General features: G+C 36.6%; 1 protein-coding gene across 1 annotated transcript; it reads left to right on the top strand.

The window, feature by feature from the left end:
• The first annotated feature begins 3901 nt into the window (after window positions 1–3901).
• LOC149840446 (protein MICRORCHIDIA 7-like) lies at window positions 3902–22588 on the top strand. The gene is made up of 21 exons (XM_090004433.1): window positions 3902–4331; window positions 5427–5501; window positions 5608–5642; window positions 5730–5808; window positions 6614–6706; window positions 7047–7131; window positions 8096–8171; window positions 10828–10956; window positions 11673–11771; window positions 12252–12353; window positions 12494–12655; window positions 12860–12955; window positions 13523–13574; window positions 13657–13768; window positions 13861–13931; window positions 14131–14642; window positions 18873–19033; window positions 19136–19220; window positions 21725–21844; window positions 22061–22221; window positions 22354–22588. The coding sequence occupies exons 1-20, from the start codon at window positions 3956–3958 to the stop codon at window positions 22127–22129; spliced, it is 2589 nt and encodes an 862-aa protein (XP_089860559.1). The 5' UTR covers window positions 3902–3955; the 3' UTR covers window positions 22130–22221; window positions 22354–22588.
• The last annotated feature ends 412 nt before the right edge of the window (window positions 22589–23000 follow it).

Below are 23000 nucleotides of genomic sequence, written 5' to 3'. Positions count from 1 at the left end.
TACATTTATGTAAATCATATGATTTGAATGTCATGCAAGGGGGTCCACAAGGCTGGACGTCCCCCTTTGTGTGACTTTCTTACCAAATTTCAACATAGTCAAACTTGCTTGCTTGACCTTGTTTTTTTTCTTTTATTTTTTTTCTTTTTTCTTTTCTTCTTCGAAACTTTTCATTATTTTTTTTTTGGCTTGTCAACCCATCCTAGAAGATTCTAGGATGAGACATCTCCCCCCCCCCCCCCAAGAGGGTTTCCACTATGAAAACCATTGACTTTGGCTTATTTTATTTAGTTTTTGAAAAGTTTTTCAAAAGCCTTATTTTTAAAGTTTTATTTTTTTCTCAATTTAACTTTGAGGTGCCACGTAAGATGGACCCCATAAGGGACACCCCACCTATAGACCTCTACTTCTTTATACATTTTGATTAAATCAAAAATTCAAATTTTAGATGGAATGATACTATATGTAAGCCAAATTATGTTAAATTCATATGAAATTCTTTCAAATGTCAATTTTTCATAATTATTTAAACTTTTTCTCATAAATACATTTTTTTCTGAAATTATTTTTGAGTACTATTTTTATTAGGGTCGATAGGACAACTTAGTCATTTTTAGAAAAACTAAATTCAAATTTGTTGAAATTATATTACATTCATATCAAATTATTCTAAATTCAACTGAAATCATATTCAACTTTATTTCGATGAAATTTATCAATTATTTTATTAAATTCTATCTTTTCCATAAATTTAATTCTGAATGTGAATTTCACTAAAATCAACTTTAATCAACTTTAACTTTTCATAGGATCTTCCTTATCATTCATCTTAGGCTAATTTAAATGTTTACACTATTTTTTCATAAAATTCATCATTAACACTATTTTATTCATTAAAAATACCTTAAAGAATTGCAGATATTATATTTAAATTAAATTTCGACAAAGATTTACGTTAATGTATATTTCAAACTTGAATTGACATTCAAGTAAATTTTAATTTAGGCTCGAATTAAACCCAAATCTAATTATAATATTCAAGACATATTTATTAAATTCGAATTCAAATCCAAATCCGATCTGAATCCAAATTCTTAAATCAAAATCCAAATTTGATAAAACTCCAAAAAATAAAATTAAAATTCAATGAGACTCCAAATTCAAGTACACACTCAATTCGAATCCTGACTAATATTAAAACTCAAATTAAATCCTAATTAAGTTCAACTTAACTCCAGATTAAATCCAATTAAAAATTAAAACCCAATTCGAAATAAATTTCAAATATGAGATTTATTCTAAATTCAATTAAAGCTTGAATTACAATTAAATCTCATCTTAAGTTCAAATAATATTTAGCATTAAATTTGCCTTTATTTCTCATAAAAAATTGAAAATTCATGAGTTTGAACATCATGAGCGATATCTTAAGGCAGCGGAGAAGTACATCGAGGTCCTGCAGTGGCTCCACATCAATTATGATATCTCTGTGAAACACTTGCCAAAGAAGCACTTGGTTTTGACGTCGAGATTCTCCGAGTGGAAGGCACCCACTTGTGGAAGGAGTAGGTGGAGCATCGTGAAGAGGAGGGCAATGAGGGGCAAATTCAATGCCGCGAGACTGAACACGATGGGGTTCAGGATGGTGAGTCCCTTATCATCGTCGGCGGCTCGCTCACCCTTTATTTTGGTAAGTACTTGCCGCTGATGAGTCACCTTTCTCTTTTGTTCCAATTTTTTTGGTTCTTTTGTTTTACAACTTTATTTTGTTTTATACAATTTACATATTATCTATTTATAAATTATAGTATGTATATTATATATATTATACTATATAATATGCATATTATATATATTATTTTTATATATTATCAAGCTTTAAAAAATACATAAAAATATTTTAAGAAAATGAGCTTGAAGAAGCAACTATGAAATCCACACATCCTCCCAAACAACTTTAAAATGAAATTGGTAAGTGTTTGCCAGAATTTTGATGGTTCCATTGGATTTGTGGATTCCATACTTTCTACCCCAGCTACCATGGATGCCGAGATTCTAAACAAGGCCTATGTAATCTTTTAAAAGATTCAGACTTTCAACTCCTAATTTCTCACCATATTTGGTTGTAAGACAGTGTAATTATAAGTAGAAGTGGCCAATGAGCTTGGGTCTATAAATTAAGTATAAGTTCAACCCGAACCAAGTTGAAACAGACTGGGTTGCATCCTGGCTTGACCCGGGTATATATTGCACATATAATATAATATATATATCATGCATATATAACACAATATATAATTTATATAAAATATAATATGTATATTGTATATAATATAATAAGCCCAGCTTGACCTGATTAGGCCCACATGCATAATGCGCGGGCTGTGGGCCAAGGTTTTCTCAATGGGTTGGTCTGAACCAAGTTGTTGGCCCAACCCATCAATTTACATGCCAACTTTGACCGGGTAAGTTGCATCAACAGGATGAGCTTTGACCAGATCAGTTGGGTCAACGGCCCAGTGCATTAGCCTGCTGGATGAGCCAGTTGCCCAACCCTAGTTGTTAGCTTCTTAACTTCACCATTATTGTAATTAATAATGGGGTAAAAATAAGTGAATATATGATTTACTGAGGTAAATGGAATAAATGTTAAACCATCAAAATTTAAGAACCCATTGTAATTCTTGTGATTCAGAGTTTTAAATACCTCCTCTTTATTAGAGGAGTGAAATTTGATATTTTTGGTACTTGGAGTTCGCTAACTCCCAACATGTCTACTGTATAGAATCACTAAAATACGAGAACTAGAAATATAGGTATTTCCAACACTGCTTTTTGAAAATCCAACAATGTGGATGTGATGGTGAATTTGATAGGAGCCATTGGTTTTAAAACTTAAAAAAAATCTCATTTATGTATCAAATCAGATGATTCAAGAGCGTGTTCTTATATAACCAAGCATGTAGATCACATCATTACTTTTAGATTCAAGAGACAAAAAATAAAAAAAAACATAAAAATCACTGTTTGCACATTAGTTCTCGTATTTTGCAGTTGTCATAATCTGGTGACTCTACTACTCTTAATAGAAAATTATACAAAAAATAACCTGAAAAGATCAGGTAAAATATGATTGCATAAATATTTGTGCATTAAGCACCTGATCAACCTACAGGCCTGTCAGTTGTGGGACCCAAAGCCTGATGGAGGGCGATCAGGTGCTTAATGCACAAATTTTGTGTTATGTGATTGCACCCGATCGGGACTTAAAAATAACCATCTCCTGTCTTTTTTGACGTTTCCTTGTGATATTGGGAGTGTTGGATGTGACGATTTGGTAAGGGTGGCAATCGGGTCGGGTCGGCGGGTCAGAATACCTCAACACAAACACGATCCGTTTATTAAACGGATCAGATGTGTCCAACACGAACATGACCCATTTATTAAACGGGTAACCCAACATGACACAGTTAACCCGTTTAATAAACGGGTCGGGTCGACACGACACGATTACACGTCACGGTGACCTGTTTATTAAACGGGTCGACCCAATAACATAGACGTGATAACCGCACATGCGCACACCACCATTGGAGAGGAGATGTCTCGGGCTCTCGGCTGCGGCTGGCTAGGAAGGAGTTAGGTGGGTGACTAAAGTGTAAAGTTAGGAGTTTGGGTTAACAGGTTGGCGGGTTGGCATACCCCCTAACACGAACACGACCCTTTTAATAAACAGGTTAGGCTGGTAGACCCGTTTACGACACGAACCCGTTTAAGCCAAACCCTAACCCGGGTAAGAATCGGGTTGGCGGGTCGGGTTGGGTCAGATTTTGCCACCCCTACGATTCGGTTGCTACAACCGCTTAAACAAAGATCGAGGGAGAAGAGAGTCATTAATTTTAGAGCGCCAAACTCCCCAAAAAAGGTCTTCTACCGCTTCACCTCTCTCTACGCCATGACTCTGTCTTTGAAGCAAGAACTCCCGGGCTCCGACGACTTTCCGGCGTATCTCCGGTACCCCGACGGCGTCTCCTTCATAGATCTTGATACCAGCAGCGATAGCGACGATGACGACGGTTTCGAGGACAGCAAGCGACCTTTGTTTTCCGATGGCTCCGGTGCCCGGAAGAGGATGAAGCCCGACGTCGTCCTCCCCACCGGGTTCTTGGATCCTCTGCCGCTGGAGGGCGCGGGTTCGAGCCCGGGTGGCCCCGTGGTTGCGGCGGTGCCGTTATCGCTGGTTCCGGCGGCGAAGCCGTCGCCTATCCGGCAGTTCTGGAAGGCCGGGGATTATGAGGCGGACGTGATGGTGCAGAGGGGTTCGTCTTTGGGTGAGTCGGTGACTGGATTTTTGCGTTCCCTCTTTTCTGCCTTTGTATTGGATGTTTGGATTGGTGATATCGTTTATCTTTTCCATGTTGTTTTGATTTCGTTTCTGTTTTGGGGTTTGAGAGTCTCTGTTGGTTTCAATCGTCTGCAATGGCGTTGATCCCTGCATGGTAGCGTTTTCACCGTAGTCTTTAGCGTTCTTATGGTCTTCTATTTTGAAAAAGGATGGTTTTTTGTAATGTACCCAATTCATGCAATGCTTGTGTTTGCTTTAAACTCGATGTCAAGAAGGAAAAAGAAGCGGTTTGATTTGGATAAACACAATGATAGTGATGGTAAGAAAGAAGAAAAGAAGCAGTTGGATTTGGATAATCAAAAGGACGGGGGAGATCTTGTTGGTCGATTTACTTGTATTATTCCAAAAGTAAAAACGGTGTTCAGAATCTACAGAGATTAAACCGCTCTGAATATGCACAAGGTAGGAGGAGTAGCTTTAGATTCATTCTGTGGCAATTGCCGAATTCGCCCATATATGCATCCCGTATGCTGTTTATTCTTGCTGCCTGCTTCATTGTCTATATTATTCACTGTGAAGCTCCGTTATTAACTTAGTAAACAAAGAGAGATCCCTTAAATAAGAGTTTGTTTCTGACCATCAGGCTGCTGCTTCCAACCACCAATCACTACACGTTTCTTTTTCTGCTTCTCAAAGTCTCATTCATGTGTTATTTACAATATTAGAAACTCGACTCTTTAAACAGCTATCGTTATTTCCTATTTTTTCTCAAGTTTGTTGTTTCCTAATTATTTGGTTATTTGTTCATGCAACTTACCACATAGGAGACTCTATTGCCACACCTCGTTCTATGCCGTACAGGTTTTCTTTAGGACAAAACTGTAACTAATGCTAACCAAATTAATGTGCTTTTATTATATGTGTGCTACTGGTGCAAACACACTTGTTCTTCCTGTGTATATAGAAATACAATTCCTCGTATACTCTGTTGATCTCGTTTGTGTTAAGCCTCTGATATGGAGGGGGGCCTTTTTTTTGCAAGCTTATCCATGTCTTATCTTTTTGATATTCTTTGTTGTAGTTGGCATGGATCATGTAAGGGTCCACCCAAAGTTTCTACATTCAAATGCAACTAGTCATAAATGGGCTTTGGGAGGTAAGTCTTGAGAATTTTGAATCAATTGTTGGTAGCTTATCGTGCAAAAATAGTTACAAAGCTTATCGTAGAAACAATTCTTCTCATCTACATATTGCTTATGCAGCTTTTGCAGAGCTTTTGGACAATGCTCTTGATGAGGTACTTACTCCATACAGTCTTCTGAATCTGTTTCTTTATTGCTCGCATGTTGCCACTTTTTATTCCCCCAGTTTCTTGATTTCTTAGGTATGCAATGGGGCTACACATGTTAAAGTGGATATGTTGATAAACAAGAAAGATGGAAGTAAAATGCTGCTGGTTGAAGGTACACTCTTTTGTTTCTTGCTTATTTTTTTTGGCTATGTCGCCATCTGCAGTTTGGTTTTTACTTCATTTTCTATTTCATCATCTGTGTATAGTTTGCCATGGTTTCAAAGACTAGTTTCTATTGTTAAACTATCGCCAAGGGTATTGTGCCATCAATTTATTGGAGGATTATGTTTCTTTCATCCATGTGGTTTATGGCATTATGCCATAATGCTGTGGTTCTGAAATTTAATGCTTAGTATTTGAATGTGACTAAAAGCGTGCCACAAGATTGATAAGAGAATCATGTTTCTCCTAGGGTATCAAAGTTTAACGTTTAGGATTTCTGTTAGAAAAGGTGTGCGATCAACTTGTTGAAACTTGTGCTTTTCTTACATCACATTTCCTTTTGTCATATTTGGACATGCCCTCTTACAATAGTTTGTGGATGGCTTTATGAACATTGTCGCTGTTGCCTATCTAAAAGGGCAATTTGACATTTTTAGGCCTTAAATATGTTATATGGATCTAGCTGTGGATGACATTCATTTATTATCGTATGATCTTTGGCATTGTTTTCTGTTTGTTTTAAGTACAATTATACTGCTTTCTAGGTGCATTATTTCACTTCATACTTTTGGTTATGGATAATGTCTGAGATAAGTAGGTAGAATGCATCAATTTTGTTCAATAAAGAAGTGTAAAGTGTGCAGGAAACTGGCTCTAGCCAACTGGACTCACTCCATGTTGAGCACCACGTGTTTGAAGCTGCTTAATATTCTCAATTTACGATACATTTTCCTTCCTTTTTTCAATATATGCAGATGATGGTGGTGGCATGAATCCAGACAAAATGAGGCAGTGCATGTCACTTGGTTATTCAACAAAGAGCAAATTAGCGAATACAATTGGACAATGTGAGCTATTACTTTTGTTGAATCATTCATGTTGTGCATATCTTTTAAAATTTCTGAATATGTATTGCATATTTTTATGATATTCTGCTGACCAAATAGTATTGATCGATATTTTCTCAAAACACATTTTAAAATTTTATATATATATATATATATATATTTGTCATTGAGTGTCTTTCAGTTGACTTTATAGATATTCTTTTTTTAACTTATTTTATGTCTTTTTAGGTTCATAATTTGTCTCTCAGATAAAAAATTATCAAGAAGTTGTCTTCTATGCTTAGTGTATCAATCTAGATGTGCATGCTGATTAAATATCTTATCTTTGATATGTGCTTAGATGGAAATGGTTTCAAAACAAGCACCATGAGGCTTGGAGCAGATGTAATTGTTTTCTCTCGTTGTCCCGATAAGGATGGAAAGAGGTTTGGCTTTTAAAGCATGCAGTATAAGCTCTCCATATAGTGGTCTTTTTATATTATCTTTTATTTCTTTTAATGATGAGAGATCGTAATCATCATCATCATCATCTCCTTGCATTGATGCAATAGCACAAGCCTCTGTATCTACAACCCTGCCAACAGAATGATAAAACCCAGTGAGAAAAGAACATGCTTCCTGAGATCTTCAGAAGTATATAGACATTTGTATTGGTGATTTTTATTTTACTTATTCTGTTACTAAAAATTATGTCTTGGCTATGGTTCTTCCTCAATTTGCATAGCTCTGAGATGTATACCTCTCTGTGTGTGTGTGAGAGAGAGAAGTATCAAATACATTTTGCCACAGTATTAGAGAAATAGCGAATTTATTTTTTACAAGCGTCTGTTTTACTTTTTCCAACATGATCTCCCCTTTGACCATAAGGCAGGAAGTTGTCCCTTTGAGCTGGGCCATTTAGAAAGAGTGACCTTCAAAAAGCTTCCACATGAAATAACTCTCTTCTCTCGCATTAAAGTTCCATTTGTAGGTGGCAATTAGTTGTTGATGTTATCAGTTGACTATACCTCGGCATGGTAAATCTTGTAATATTCTAGGTTATTTGATAAATCTCTGAAAACTCTTGACATTTTGAAAAATGAAATAAAAATAATACAGAAGTAAGATTAGTTTTTCAGTATGCATGAATTAAGAATATTTTTAGTAGGATGGAGTTGATGGACTATATCACTGTACATTATTTACATCATCATGTAGTCAATATTTATTACAAGAAAAAATTTATTATGTGGTCGGGCATTCATGCATGAAGTTGTATGACTTTTTCTTGTTTGATTCAATGTCTAATTTGATATCCTTTAATGTCCTTCACTCTCTGCAAAATTTTCTTGGATAATTATGCAAGTTTATTGGTATTTTACTTATTTTAAATCATTTTTGGTCTTGTAGCCCCACACAGAGCATTGGATTACTTTCCTATACATTCTTGCGGAGCACTGGAAAGGAAGATATAATGGTTCCTATGGTATGCTACTAGGCAACTTGCATTGATGCATCATTTGTATGCAAATTATGGAAATTTATCTTGACTTCATTGTTGAATGTTTTTCATGTTTCCTTTTCTGCTTCTTTTGGCTCTTACAATCTTGAACTATGGATGAACTTAATTAGAAGCTGAGGTAGGAACTCCCTAATTGAGGTCACTGATGTAAATGTTGTCTACTCCTGAAGTTGAATGACTATTTTGGCATAAGTTGTGCCGCATGATTTTACCATGAGCTTTGTGCTTCAAATGCTGCTTAATGCTGAATTTATATAAATTATCCTTGGTTGAGCTTTGTGCTTCAAAGTCTGCATCATTTTACAAAGGAATTTGTGCCAAAGATTTAATTTACTAGATCTGATGATGAAAACACTTCATGAGGATGCTACTTGACAATGTCATATTCTTCATCTGCTAAGAATTCTTATGAATAAATGATATCCAATGCCTAAACCAACGAATTAGATCATGGAATCTTGCCTTGGTACTCCTCATAGTTTAGCACCTATGTCACATGGGTGCGGGTGCGAGTGCGGGGATGCGGCACTTTCAAAAACCTTGGGTGCGGGGGTGAGGCAAAAAAAACACACACACATATATATATATATATATATATATATATATATATATATATATATATATATATATATATATATATATATATATATATATATATATATATATATATATATATATATAAAGGGGGGTCCGGGGGTTCTTCTCATTAAATTCTTGTGATAAAATAAACATGATTTTTGTGATAGCAAAAATGGGTCTTTTCATGGTTTTTCCTTAACCAACCATTTCTTTTTTATGCCTAAGAGTGTAAAGTTTGTGAAATTTCATATGGCTCGGCCCGAGTTCCAATTAAGTTAGTATTTTTCAATGTAAAAATGATAAAAAATATTATTTTAGCAGGTATGGTTTGGATCTGATTTATCATTTATGTAACCTTATAAGGTTCGGGTATGGTTTCTCTTATGATGAGTTCAATTAGACTCTAGTCCAGGATCCTGGTATGGTTTCTTATGATGGATTCCATTAGACTCAAGTCCATAACCCGGTACCATTATCTCATATAGGGTTTGAGTTTGATTTCACTTAAATCCGAACCCAACCCAACCCGTTGACACCATGAAATTGAAAGTGGGCCTAACCACGAGCGATAATGTGGCGGGGCCAGCGCTTCACACTCATAAGAGTAGTGATAATAATCTCTCTCTCTCTCTCTCTGACGCGATGATCGAGCTGGAGAGGTGAATGTGAAGTCTGTACAACTCATTTAATTCATGCCTAACAGAGCACATCATTGAACCAATCATTTAATTCATGCCTGACAGAGCGCAATATTGAACCAGTCTGGGTCACCTTTCATTCGTTGCTCTCTCTATGTCGCCTTTGTTTTCGTGCTGCTTGTGATCTTTTTGCCTCCTGAGGAAGAAAGAGCAGCAATTGGGGTTTTCGAATCCTACGGAATACTTTTGAGTATTTTATAGCTAAAGGAGTCGATCACCCCTACTTTCACAAACACCGAACACTATAGAGTGGGATTTCTATATCGGTTTTCATTGTAGAGATTTGCAAGCATCCAAAAGGGGGATTTTTAAATTCCGCAGCCCATTTCATAGGGCAATTTTTTAAAAAAAAAATCCAAAAAATGGACCAAAATGACCCTGGGTGCGTTGACCGCACCCAGGGTTGGGTTGACCGCACCGGGTGCCACACCCGCACCAGCACCCGTGTCGCGTCGCGTCGACGTGGGTGCGGCACCTGTCTGGCCCAATCCCTGTGACATAGTTTAGCACTTATGCATACTCAATGTGACACCTAACTTCCAACTTCCGAGGTAAGCTCAGTTTTGTAATCTTGCAATCAGGAATTTGTCTTCATCTCTTTTATGTTTCTTTGTATTTTCCCTCACTGTCTGTCATCAACTTTTATATTATTTGTTTTCTTGATTTTACCAATGTTATGTTTGATTGAGTTCAAAATGAAGCAAAGCATGTCAGGTATATGATCCCTTGACACCATTTTTGTTGTTGTAAAAGTGAGGGCGAGAGATTGAAAAGATGGATGTGCTCTTTTTTCCAAAAAGTAAAAGGATGCGTTGGTTAGAAAAGTGGTGGATGAAATGTTAACAAATGTTATTCAGGTTTCAGTCCAGTGGATTGGTCTCAGTCCTCTGGACCTGGACAGGAGATGGTTCTTAATAAGTGAATAGTCTTCCATGTGTACCAGCTGTTTCATCTGCCTTTTGTGAGAGCACATCTTTGTTTCTGTGAAATGTTAATGTTTTTTCCCGTTCTGGATATTTCAATATAATGAAATATTGTCACATTCTACTTTCAAGTTAATGTTGTGCTGTTTGTTTTTTTCTCATTCAGTGGCTAGTTGTTGTCATTGACTGTCATGGAACTAGCTGGTAGAATTTTTTTGAGAGTATGATAGTTTGTATGACTTATTCACTATGGTGAGCTTTACTTGACATACATATCAGGAGCTTGTCTTTCCCATGGGAATGGAATGTTTGCTAGAAAATGCTTTCTAAGTTCATCCAGCGCTATTCTGCTTGCATATTTTGTTTGATACATTTATTGTTCTTCTCTTGTTACTAAGTTGAATTTCTTTAACTGATAAGGTTGACTATGAAAAAGTGTGGCAAGGTTGGAAAGCATTGGTTCGTTCGTCTCAATCTGATTGGAGCAGAAATCTGCAAACTATTGTACAATGGTCTCCGTATTCGAGTGAAGCAGATCTTCTGGAACAGGTATGCCAGTTTACTTTCGTATTGCTCATTAGTAATTTTACCTTGGTCTTATTTTATCAAGTGTACTCAACCATGGGATTCTTTGCCTTTCACTGACTCTGTACACTACAAAAATTAGATTAACCGTAGACTTGTGGTTATCCTATGTGTGATGTTTAAAGTTTAAACTATGTGGAGATTTTTTGATGCAGTTTAAGGGATTCATTGATGATCATTGAACAATATATCATGTTTTAAAGATCGTACTAGCTTCAGAGAAAAGTTATCTCCATAAATTGGCGTTTGTTTGCAAGTTACATGCATTGTCTGCTATTTTAGCCTGAAAAATACCAAAAATGCTGTACATCCTCGGGTTCTTCATGTTGATCTTCTCCTTCTTTCTTTTGGTTATTTTTATTATTGTTACTGTTTAACCAAGCTCATCCGGCCATGATACTCTGGTTAGATTTCACATGCATTTTCATCTTTAGTTGCATCTTAGAGTTTTTCGATAAACACCCTCTTCAATGAAAAATAAGAATTCAGATGGCAGCTTTATTGGTAAATGGATCACTTTGAGATTAAAACGTAGTTACTTCTGGTTTCAGTTACACAAATAAAGTTGCCTGACACCAGATAACTTCTAACTTTCTTATTTGTGTAATTGTTTCTCTCATCTGACATAGGAACACAGCTATATTCAGAAGAAATCTTAGTTATTTTTTTCTTAATTACAGTTCAGCTTTTTTAAAGAACATGGGTCTCGCATTGTGATATACAACCTTTGGGAGGATGACCAAGGAGAGCTTGAACTTGATTTTGATACAGATCCCTATGTAAGTATTTCAGTGGGTATGAGTATTATTTATTCCTTTTAGCAACTGAAAATTGAGTATTCTGTGGCTCCGAAAAATAGTGTTTGATATGCGTTTCCCTATGTCACATGGGTGCGGCTGCGGGGGTGCAGCACTTTCAAAAAACTTGGGTGCGGGGGTGCGGCAAAAATAAAAATAAATAAATAAATAAATAATATATATATATATATATATATATAAAGTCCAAAAGTTGGACATAAATGACCCTGGGTGCGGTCAACGCACCCAGGGTCAGGTTGACTGCACTGGGTGCTGCACCCAGTTTGCCGAGTCCCTGTGACATAGGCGTTTCCATATTCGTTTGAAGTTTGTTGTATGTAAGAAAATATTTGGAAGGTCTACTACTAAGAAATTTCAAATGTGTACCAGTTGGGTGCACCGAACCTATTTTATAATTCAAGCATTCCATGCCTGATCTTCATCTGAAATTGAAATGGCCAGGACATTCAATTAAGAGGCGTCAACCGTGATGAGAAGAATACACAGATGGCTAAGCAATTTCCCAATTCTAGACACTTCCTCACGTATCGGCATTCCTTGAGGGTATATTTTCTTGTATTGTCCGTCATCTCATTATTTTCCAGAAAAAGCGAAAATCAAAAACACATCTCTACCTCATCCTTGGGTGCTCATCTTTTTCCTTGTGTGCTCTCTAAGTCAATGTTTTATTTGAACAAGCGCAGAGCTATGCATCGATTATCTATCTGAGGCTTCCAGATGACTTCCGAATGATTTTGCGTGGAAAGGATATTGAACACCATAACTTAGTGAATGACATGATGCTAAAGCAAGATATCACTTACAGACCACAGGCAGGTGCTGATAGAGTTCCCAAGGATGCTAATGTAATGACCGTTTCCTAATGTCATTTGTTTAGTTACTTCCAATTTATGTTAGATCCATTTACCCTTTAGTATTAAGATTTTTTTTTTCAGATGAACCGATGACATATGTGGGTCTATAGACTACACATTATGTTGGATGAAGGAAAAAAATTGAACTGATTCTCATTTTTCACATGCATTTTTTGTCCCTTTCTTGGTGAACAGATGGTTGCTGTTGTGACAATTGGATTCGTAAAAGATGCAAAATATCATATTGATGTTCAAGGATTTAATGTGTATCACAAGAATCGTCTTATCAAGGTGAGTTATGCTGACAATTTTACCTTTTACATGTGCTCAAACCAAGTACAGCTAAAGCCATTTATTCAGTTAAATCAGGAATCCTCGAGTATCATATTTGCATGCCTGTTCTATTTAACAAAGTCAAATCCCTGGGGAGAAGATTTCAAAAACATGTCTAAATGGTTAACTGAATTGAGTAGGCACCCATAAGCATTTTTTTTAAAGTTTGATCTGTTAATACGTATCTGTCCGCTTTTATCTTTCTTTATTCGGTTGTTAAGAAATGAAATTGATTTGGTTTAGTAGGAATTGCAAATTGGATAATGAAAAATCTAAGCTTTAACCTCTTATGCATCCATATAAGTTTTGAAGTTCTAGTGTCAAATCTTTTGAACCTAGTGGTGACGTGAAATTAATATTCTAGGCTATGGCTTCAGCGACAAAACCCTTTTTTTTTTATTATAGCCTTCAAATCTCGTTGATCTTATTTCTGATACATGTAGATCTGTAAACAGTTAGGAGTTTGATTTGTCCTGTTTGTGTATTTCTTGATCTATACCTTTCTTCTCTTTATTTTTCTCCCAGCCATTTTGGAGGCTCTGGAATGCTGCTGGAAGTGATGGGCGTGGAGTCATAGGTAATGACATGATGACAAATTATGTTTCTATTGGCTGCTGGAAGGACTTTCATACTTGAATGCTTTGTCTTTTCTGTTTCAGGTGTGCTGGAAGCTAATTTTGTTGAGCCAGCTCATGATAAACAGAGCTTTGAGCGCACAACTGTTCTTTCCAGACTTGAAGCACGCCTTGTTCAAATGCAGAAAACATACTGGTTGGTCTAGCTTCTCTGTCTGTTGGTAGAGGCATCATGTACTTGAAAACAGTTTTTTCAATCATTTAGTTGTTTTGTATAATTTCATTCAGGTCATCCAACTGCCACGAAATTGGCTATGCTCCCAGATGTAATAAGAAATTCATCAGCGATTCTTCTCCAGGTATTGGTATGTCTTGATATCTTTATTTCCAAACTGGTACATGTGATGCAGTCTTTTTTGATCAGTGTTGCTCAAACTGAATCATGATATTGAGGTTAACTCATACTTGAGCATCTCCTGCTTCCTGCAAATCAAGACCCTTTCAGACAATTTATGATGTTAAGATGGATTTGTCTTACCTTGGTACAATATTTTGCAGAGAGTTCATCACCTGAACAACCCTCATCCGGGTTTAGAACAAAAGCTCTTTGTTCAACTGGTCCGCCCCAACTTATAGACTCTATTAAACACATCAGTAGCAGAGAGATTTTGCCTTTGGCATCTTCAAAGATTGTAGACAATGAACAAATTAATGGCCATACATCAAATAGACTGGGCAATGGAAGGTCACAGTGTTTAACATCAGCATCTGCAAAAAGTGGTTCAGGAAAAAGCTCACCCCAACCACTTTATCAGAACTGTCATGCATCAGGGTCGCTTGAGGAATCTAGAAGGTTCACACGCTTACAAAAAAGTACCCATATGGATCAAGAGCATTCACGACCTGTTGGTGGTGATAGTGATGACCCGATACCTTGCAGCCCTTTAGATAGGGTAGATGATGCAAATCCGGCTGGTGAATCTTATGATGGTTTGCATGACGCTCGGCCTGGTGAAGTGGGTGCTTTAAATGGAGGAGCCGATCACACCACTAACCAGGATATCTGGAAGGTACTTCATACAACATTTTCCATGTAGTTCTAATATTACGTGCTGGTTCTGCATATTGGTGTAATGTTAACCCTACAAGGCTCAGCTCTGAACAAATAACTAGTAAAAAATTAATTCAAAACTCAATATATATATATATATATACATAATGCTATATTTATGAACAAATAACCAGTAAAATATTAATTCAAAACTCAATAAGTTTAACACATAACTGCAGCAAACAACTTAAGAAACACAGAATTCAAAGTTCAATACAAATCAACAAGTTACCACACATAATTCAAAATTCAAATAACAACTTAACAAGTACATACATATGATTCTAAATTCAAATAATAGCTTACAGATAACTTCACAAGGAGTAACTAAGAAGTCATGGACCTTATGGTTGTGGTTCATATGTTTCTGCTTCATCAAAATTTGATGATGTTAGCAAACAAAATAAATTGAGAATTCAAATGAAGCCCTAATATGTTAAGCAAAGCAAAGGACCACATCATTAATAAAAAATAAAAAATCATTTTGCAGTCTACACATAGCAAGAGGAATACAGTATCATGGTAAGTATGCATCTATAAAAAAGGGCTCTTTTTGCAGGGAATACAGTATCTTGCGTACACATTATTCTTAATCTATCTATGCATCTAGTTAAGGATATGAAGACTTATTTAAGTTTGTATATTGCTTAAGCTTGAGGGTACTTTGTTAGTCTTAATGGTTATTCTTGTTTTATTAGGTGAAAGATGGAGTGTGAAGATGATATGTGTGCATTATTCTGATTCTTTATTACCGCCATATCAGGGCTTTTAGGTTGTAGGCTGTCTTTTCATCTTTACTATATGATGGTTTGCCATCCTTGTTAATTAATGGAAATGGTTAATATATATATATATATATATATATATATATATATATATCACCCTCAAACTTTATGAGGAAAGAACCGAAAGTTTGCTAAGAAATAGAAAACGAGGAGTAAGAAGCGCTTTGGTGAAGAAGTCAGCCAATTGATACTCTGAGGTGACATTAGGGTAAAGTGATAGTTCTTAAATATTCATCACAAATATAATGACAGTCCATCTCAATATGTTTGGTGCGCTTATGAAATGTATAATTACTTGCTATGTAGATCGCACTTTTGTTGTCACATCACATCTTTGAAGTTGTTGAGATGATGATGCCCATATCACTGAGAAGATTTCTAAGCCACACAATCTCCATGTTTGTAGTCGCCATGACACGATATTCAACTTCGGTGAATGATAGAGATACCTTTTGCTATTTCTTGCACCTCCAAGAAATAAGTGAATCTCTTAAAAAAGTACAAAAACTAGTAGTTGAGATTCTATCGTTGTGATTACCCCCCAATCAACATCAATATAAGTAGTTAAATCAAAGGATGAGGAAGATGATAAGAAAAGCCCTTTTGAAATGGTGTTCTTTATATATCGTACGATTCTCATTACTGTTACCATGTGAACCGTGGTAGGGGTATACTGAAACTGACTTGCGGCATGAGAGCAATATCAGGTTGGGGGATGGAGAGATAGACAAGAGATTCAATTAATTGTCGATAAGGGGTAGGATCGTCAAATAGAACACCATCTTCAAGTCTTAATTTTGCATTTATAACTTCCAGAGTCTCTACCTTCTTTTCATTTGAGATCTTCAACTTAGCACAAATATCAGCGGCTAATTTCATTTGAGAGAGTAAGTATCCTCTATGTGAATAGGTTACTTTAATACCTAAAAAATATCTCAAGAAACCCAAGTCAGACATATCAAAAGTTTTCTTTAAAATAGTTTTAGTTTCATTCACTCCTTTGTCATTTCATGTGATGATCATCAACATATAAAATAAGGATCACAATAGAGTCACCTGTTCTTTTGACAAAAAGTGCAGTGTTAGTATAGCAAGCGACAAAACCCAAATTAATTAGTACGTTACTGAATTTATCATACTAAGTTTTAGGAGCTTGTTTAAGACCATACAATGCCTTTTTTAATTTTAAAACTTTTCTATTCAAATTCATGCCGGGGGGAGGTTTCATGTAAACTTATTTACCAAGATCTCTATTTAACAAATGTCTCATCATAATCTATTTCATACTCTTGAGTATATCCTTTGGCCACTAACCTTGCCTTATATCTCTCTAAGGACCTGTCACTTTTGGTTTTTACTTTAAAAATCCATTGACATCCTATAGGTTTCTTTCTTTGTGGAGGATTAACTATTTCTCATGTTTGAACTTTCTTAAGTGCATTAAGTTCAATTTCCATAGCTTCGTTTCAATGAAAATATTGTTTGACATCATTATAATGAGATAGTTCATAGAAAGAGTGAAGGGCTATTAAGTATGCTCTAAAATTTGGAGAAAAAGTCATAGGATACAAATCTATTGGGTGCTTTAGAAATACGATTTGATTTTCTATGTGAAGATTCTTCTAAAGATGTGTTTTGAGAGAATTTGTCGAGGGCACATGGATGATTACCATCTTCCCGTCTAGTATAAACTTGTGTATTATTTGATACATGTTCATTTAAATTTTCATGTTGACCATTATCCTCATCATTAAGAGATTATTTATTATGATTAACACCATTGTCAAAGGACTCAAGAACCTCAATAGGATTAGACTCATCATATTGTGGTAATAAATCAAATAAGAAGGAATAATCAATGTTTTCTTTTGATTCTTTACTTTCAAAACCATTTTCAACTTCAATGTAGGTAACATCCTTTGAAATATAAAGCTTGTTATTTATTGGATCAAAACATTGGTATCCTTTTTTATTTTCTCCATATCCTAAAAAAACACACTCGAAGTTATTTTAAAAAGTTTTTCAAATGAAAAAACATTGTTTAATGACGTTGAAGTTCTATTAATTAAGTTGAAGTTAGAACGACTTCGGCCCAAAAAGTTTTTGGAATATTCTTGAAAATTAAAAGAGTCCTAGTAGTTTCTATTATATGTCTATGTTTTCTTTCCGCTAGGCCATTTTGTTGCGGAGTTTTAGGAAAAGACCTTTGATGATAAATTTTATTTTGTCTTAAATAATTTTGAAAATCATTAGACATGTATTCTCCTCCCGAATGCGATATTAGAATATATAAATTACTTAAGAATTGATTTTTAATCATTATATGAAATTCTTTAAAGAAAGAGAACACATTGGATTTACGATTTAGAAAATAAATCCATGTGTATCTAGTGAAATTATCAACAAAAATCACATAATACAAGAAGCCACCTTTTGATATGATAGGTGAGGGACCCCATACATCCGAATGAACTAATTCAAACGGCCGTGTAAACATAAAATTTCTTTGAAGAAATTGAATTGTTTTCATTTTTCAAAAAAATGCAATCTTTATAAGCTAGGTCTTTTTCATTACATGCATTTTTCAAAAAAGCGACATCTTTGAAAAGCTAGGGTGGCAAGTTTCTTATGCTAAATATCAATGCTTTTGACATTTACAAAATTACAAAATAACTTGGGTGAAAGAGTAAAAAAAACTATAAAATAAAGATCGCCTCTCCTATGGCCTTCTAATCAGCTTTCCTGATTGAAGATCCTGCACGGTGCAATCTTTAAGTGAGAAAGAAACTTTGCAACCATGATCGAAAATTTGAGAAATGGAAAATAGATTTAAATTTATTTTTGGAACTACCTTTATTTTTGAAATAAGAAAATCTGAAGAATGTTTTAAATCAAGTGTTCCAATGCATTCAATTTTTAAAGAAGTTCCATCAGCCGTTGAAACATAAGAGGTTGAGGGGTTGGAATAGACTTTAGAAAGAATATTCTTATGTGGTGTCGTATGAAAATAAGTATCGGAATCAAGAATCCACGTACCTGGAGGAGATGATGATGATGCGATGGCGGCACCCAAAGTTGAAGATGACTTGATAAGATGTTTGAGTGTCTTCAAAATTTGCTTAAGAGTATCTTTAATATCTTCTTCGTTTTTGTTTATATATATATATATATATATATATATATATATATATATATATATATATATATATATATATATATATATATATATATATATATATATATATAACAGTTAACACTTTGTCTTTGGCATCTGCCATCCTACTTAAGCCAAGCAGTTTACAGCCTTTGTACTTGTATTATTTTCTTTTAAACAATGACGATGTGTTGCAATTTAAGATGATCATACTGACTGCTTTTGAATCTTTTGTTAATTCCATACACAGGCACCTAAACAGCATTTTGCTTCTAATCTTCAAAATGACAATGCTGATGATGGAAGTGATCCAACTCTTTTTCTTAATAAATCTAATGTATCTGTGCTTAGAAAGTTGGACCTTGACAGTCTAAAGCATTTGGAAGATGAAAATCACAGATTAAGAGAAAGGTTCTACTTAATTGAACAGTTTCATTATTTATTGCACTAGTATGATGACTCATGAACTTTTTATTTATTTATTTATTTATTTTTTTGGTTCATTCATTTTAGGTTGAAGGCGTTAGAGGAGAAACTTTCTCAAGATTTCCAGGAACTGCAATTTGAAAGAGACAGGAGGATGTCATTGGAAGCTCAGGTGAGATTCTTCTATGATGTCATTCACTCTCCAGAGATATCATAGCACTACCATGTACGTACAGGATTTGGGCTGAGGGAGTTTAGTTTGCATAGCCAACATTCATCTCAGATGAATATCTTCTTCATAGGTGGGAGATGTTCCTTATTGTACAGAATATATATATATATATATATATATATATATATATATATAGTTTTCTTCATTCACTGTTGTATATGTGTTGTATTGTAAATCATACATGCACAAGTATTTTGTATTTTTTTGATATTTTTATAACAAATATGATACAATCATACAAGCTATGTCACATGGGTGCGGGTGCGGGTACAGGTGCGGAGCAATTTTAAAAAATTTGGACACGGGGACACGACTATATATATATATATATAATAAGATTGTAAATTTTAAAGCAATAAGTTGACCGGTCAAAGTTAACAATATATATATATATATATATATAACAATCATAAATGGATAAAAATAGACTCGGTCAAAGTTGACCGAGTCCAAAATATGGATGGACTTGACCCTGGTGTGTTGACCAAGCCCGACATTTCGTTGACCGTGTCCAAAGCCGCATCCGTGTCAGGTACGGGCGATGCGTAGGGATGGCAGTGGACCGGGGCGGGAACGAGGGACAGGGTCTCCACCCCCGCCCCGTCTCAAAAATTCAACCTCCATTCCCGGTCCATCCCCGTGGCGGGGGGGGGGGGGACTTTGGACCTCCACCCCCGCCCCGTCTCAAAATACTAATCCCCGTCCCCACCCCCGCCCGCCCCCGTCTCATCCCTCGTCCCCGCCCCATCCCCGTCCCCGTCGTTTTAGTTGAAGCGTTAAGAGTCAGCAGAAGAGAACAATGTGCTGGGTAGAACTTGCAATTTTTCCATGTGATTAAATGGCTCATCGTAATGAGATCTGATCCCGTTCCTAAGCCCTTTGTCTTCACAGATTTTTTAGCATAACCATGATCAACGTGAACAATGCTCCCGTGGAAGAAGAAGACGCACAGACACACATAGTGATGTCATCGCAAATTTGGAGGGAATTTATTTCTTCGTCATGAAACTATGCGGCAATCAGATGCATTGGTAGAGAAACTTGGTTTTGCCCAAAAAGTAATATCAATAACATGAATCCCCAAAAAAATGTAGAAACGTGAATAAGAAAGAGGGCACTGGGAGCATCGTAAGTGTATGTACCTCAGGGGCTGGAGGCTGGTCGTACTTTTGAGTTGTGGAGATGCATCTGCGCTCCTCCAAGGTGATGGCGGCGGCCAAGATTCCTCCCAATGATGCACCAACAAGACGCTTCTGAATGTGCGTCCCATTGTGAGAAGCGAGATGAGGATTAATAGCATGAGACATAAAAGGGGAAAGAATGGAGACAACCGTTAACGAAGGATGGATCATGGAAGAACAAGTTTGGGGCTTTACCTGTGCGATCACACTAAACATGGCGGGCGGAGAGAAGACTTTTGATTGGATGGAACGGTGGTGGCAGAGTTTATTTGAGGCAGACCAAACCCAACCCCTCGAACCCCAAATTGCGGGGAGTCCGCAGGGCCCTTTATAGGCTAAAGCCGCTAAACAGATTAGAATTGGGATCCAGATTGGATAGGGGTAGTGGCTTACCAAAAATCCCGGCGTCGGTGGTGGATACGCAGGGAAACGCAATGGCAGGGGTGACCAACACAGTGACCGACCGCAATGGGTGGTGGCTGCCTCTGGTTGATGCTCAGACAGAGGGGAATGCGACGACAGATCAGAGAGGGGAGAAAAAGAAAGAAGGGGAAGAAGAAAAAGAAGGTGAGGAAGATGGGAAGAGGAGGGGCATCGGCGATGGCCGGCGTTCGGTGGTCGACGACGGCTCGGCTCCAGCGAGAATGCAGATGGAGAAGGGAAAGAGGCGACGGCGATGACGACGGCTCCGACTGATAAAATAGGGTTAGGGTTAGTAAAAGAATATAAAATATGAAGGGGCGGGGGTGCGGCGGGGGAAAGGGTCAGTCCATCCCCGCACGGGGAAGAATTTTAACCTTCATCCCCGCCTCCATCCCCGTTTCATGCCCTCCATCCCCGGTCCAAATGGGGCGAGGCGGGGCTCCGCTTTCCCCCGGTCCACTGCAATCCCTAGCGATGCGGGTGCGTCGACCTTTTAGCCAAGTCTGTGTAACTTAGGATACAAGTAATGGCATCTGAAAAACGCTCAATAGATGATGCATATATGTGGGAAGCACTAAGTTTGTGTACCCAAGAAAAAAAATGTGTCGAATAGGATGCTTTTTCGTGGATGGGGTTATTATGAACTATCAATAACTTTTTCATAATTATCACAAATTTGGCATTTCTTCCATGCCATTAATTGTTGCATTGCACATAGTGAGGAACTTGTTTCCCATGACACTGACCTTATTGAGGACTTCCTCTGTGGTCTTCTTATTTTCTGAGAGAGAGAGGCCAGCGGCATAGCATGCTCACATTTGTTTATACGGTGACTTACAGGCTGAGGAGTATAAGCAGAAGTTGCAGGAATTAAGCAAAGAACAGGAATCCTTGATTGACATATTTGCAGTGGAAAGGAATCGGTGTAACAATGAGGGAACTCTAAGAAAGAAGTTAAAGGTAAGAGGAGGCAGATTGCAATTTGATTCTTTCTCTTAAGCCTCCAGTGAATGCTTTAGCTTCACAATATGTTTTGCTAGTTTCGTCTTAGCCTTGTGATTCAATTTTATCAATATCCATCATTTCATGGGGTCATGGACCTATGGCTATTGGCATTAGGTGTGGTTTTGTTCTCTAGGATTGTGATGAACTATTCTGCTGTGCATTCTGTTTCAGGATGCTTATGCTACCATTCAAGATTTGCGATGGAAACAACAGAAATATGAGGTGAAACTCGAGCCTTAGCACAAATGTGGCTTACCTGGAGCCCAGATGCCACCCGATGTGGCATTCCGAACCAGCCATGTACAGATATTTTTCCTGACGAGAATGTTGAGGTGAGTACCTGGGGAAAACCGAGCAAACATCTGCTTGAGTTTGTTTGTGCTGCAAAAGTTATCATTTTAAGCTACATTGCCTAACTCTCTGCTGCACATCTAATGTTTACTTCTGCAATGTGTGTTGAACAGGGTGGTGAAACAGTGCCGTGCTGGGCCAATTAACCAAGTTTTCGGGCTCATGTTCATACAGGTGTCTTTTCAATACAAAGAGCTTGTGTATGGAGTGGTGAAATGTGTGGCTCTAATAATTTATTTTGTTTTATTTTGAACTTTGGCATATCAATAGGGTTGTCATATGTGGTCAGCTTGAGTTACAACTTGTACCTTGCACATTAAAGTTGTTTCAAGGATGGTTCGTTGAAAAGACTTTCTGTTCCGATATCATGTAAAAGACTTTCTGTTCCGATATGATGTAATTCTGAGAGAGAGAGAGAGAGAGAGAGAGAGAGAGAGAGAGAGAGAGAGACCAGTTCGGTTCCACTCATTCCCTATGCCCTCTTAAATGTTGTGATTCAAGTTGTTTTGATCAAATCTGGCCTAGATTTGCCATTATCAATTTAGTAGGAAACGACCCTTGGATTGTACTTTTTTAATTAAAAATGTGATTTTTTAAATCATAAAATTTTGTATTTTGTCAACTGTTGATTTGCTAAAAAAACCCTGCACACAAATCGGATTTAGATGATTTAAATGTTAATTTTCACTAAATGAATGATGTAGATCACATGGAGTCCGATTTGCTTAAAACAACTTGCTGGCAATCAAAGCCTTGAGCT

Source organism: Nuphar pumila, chromosome 4, assembly GCF_984573655.1.
Source record: "Nuphar pumila chromosome 4, dmNupPumi1.hap1.1, whole genome shotgun sequence".
Lineage (NCBI taxonomy): Eukaryota > Viridiplantae > Streptophyta > Magnoliopsida > Nymphaeales > Nymphaeaceae > Nuphar > Nuphar pumila.
This window is presented reverse-complemented; position numbering and strand designations above follow the sequence as displayed.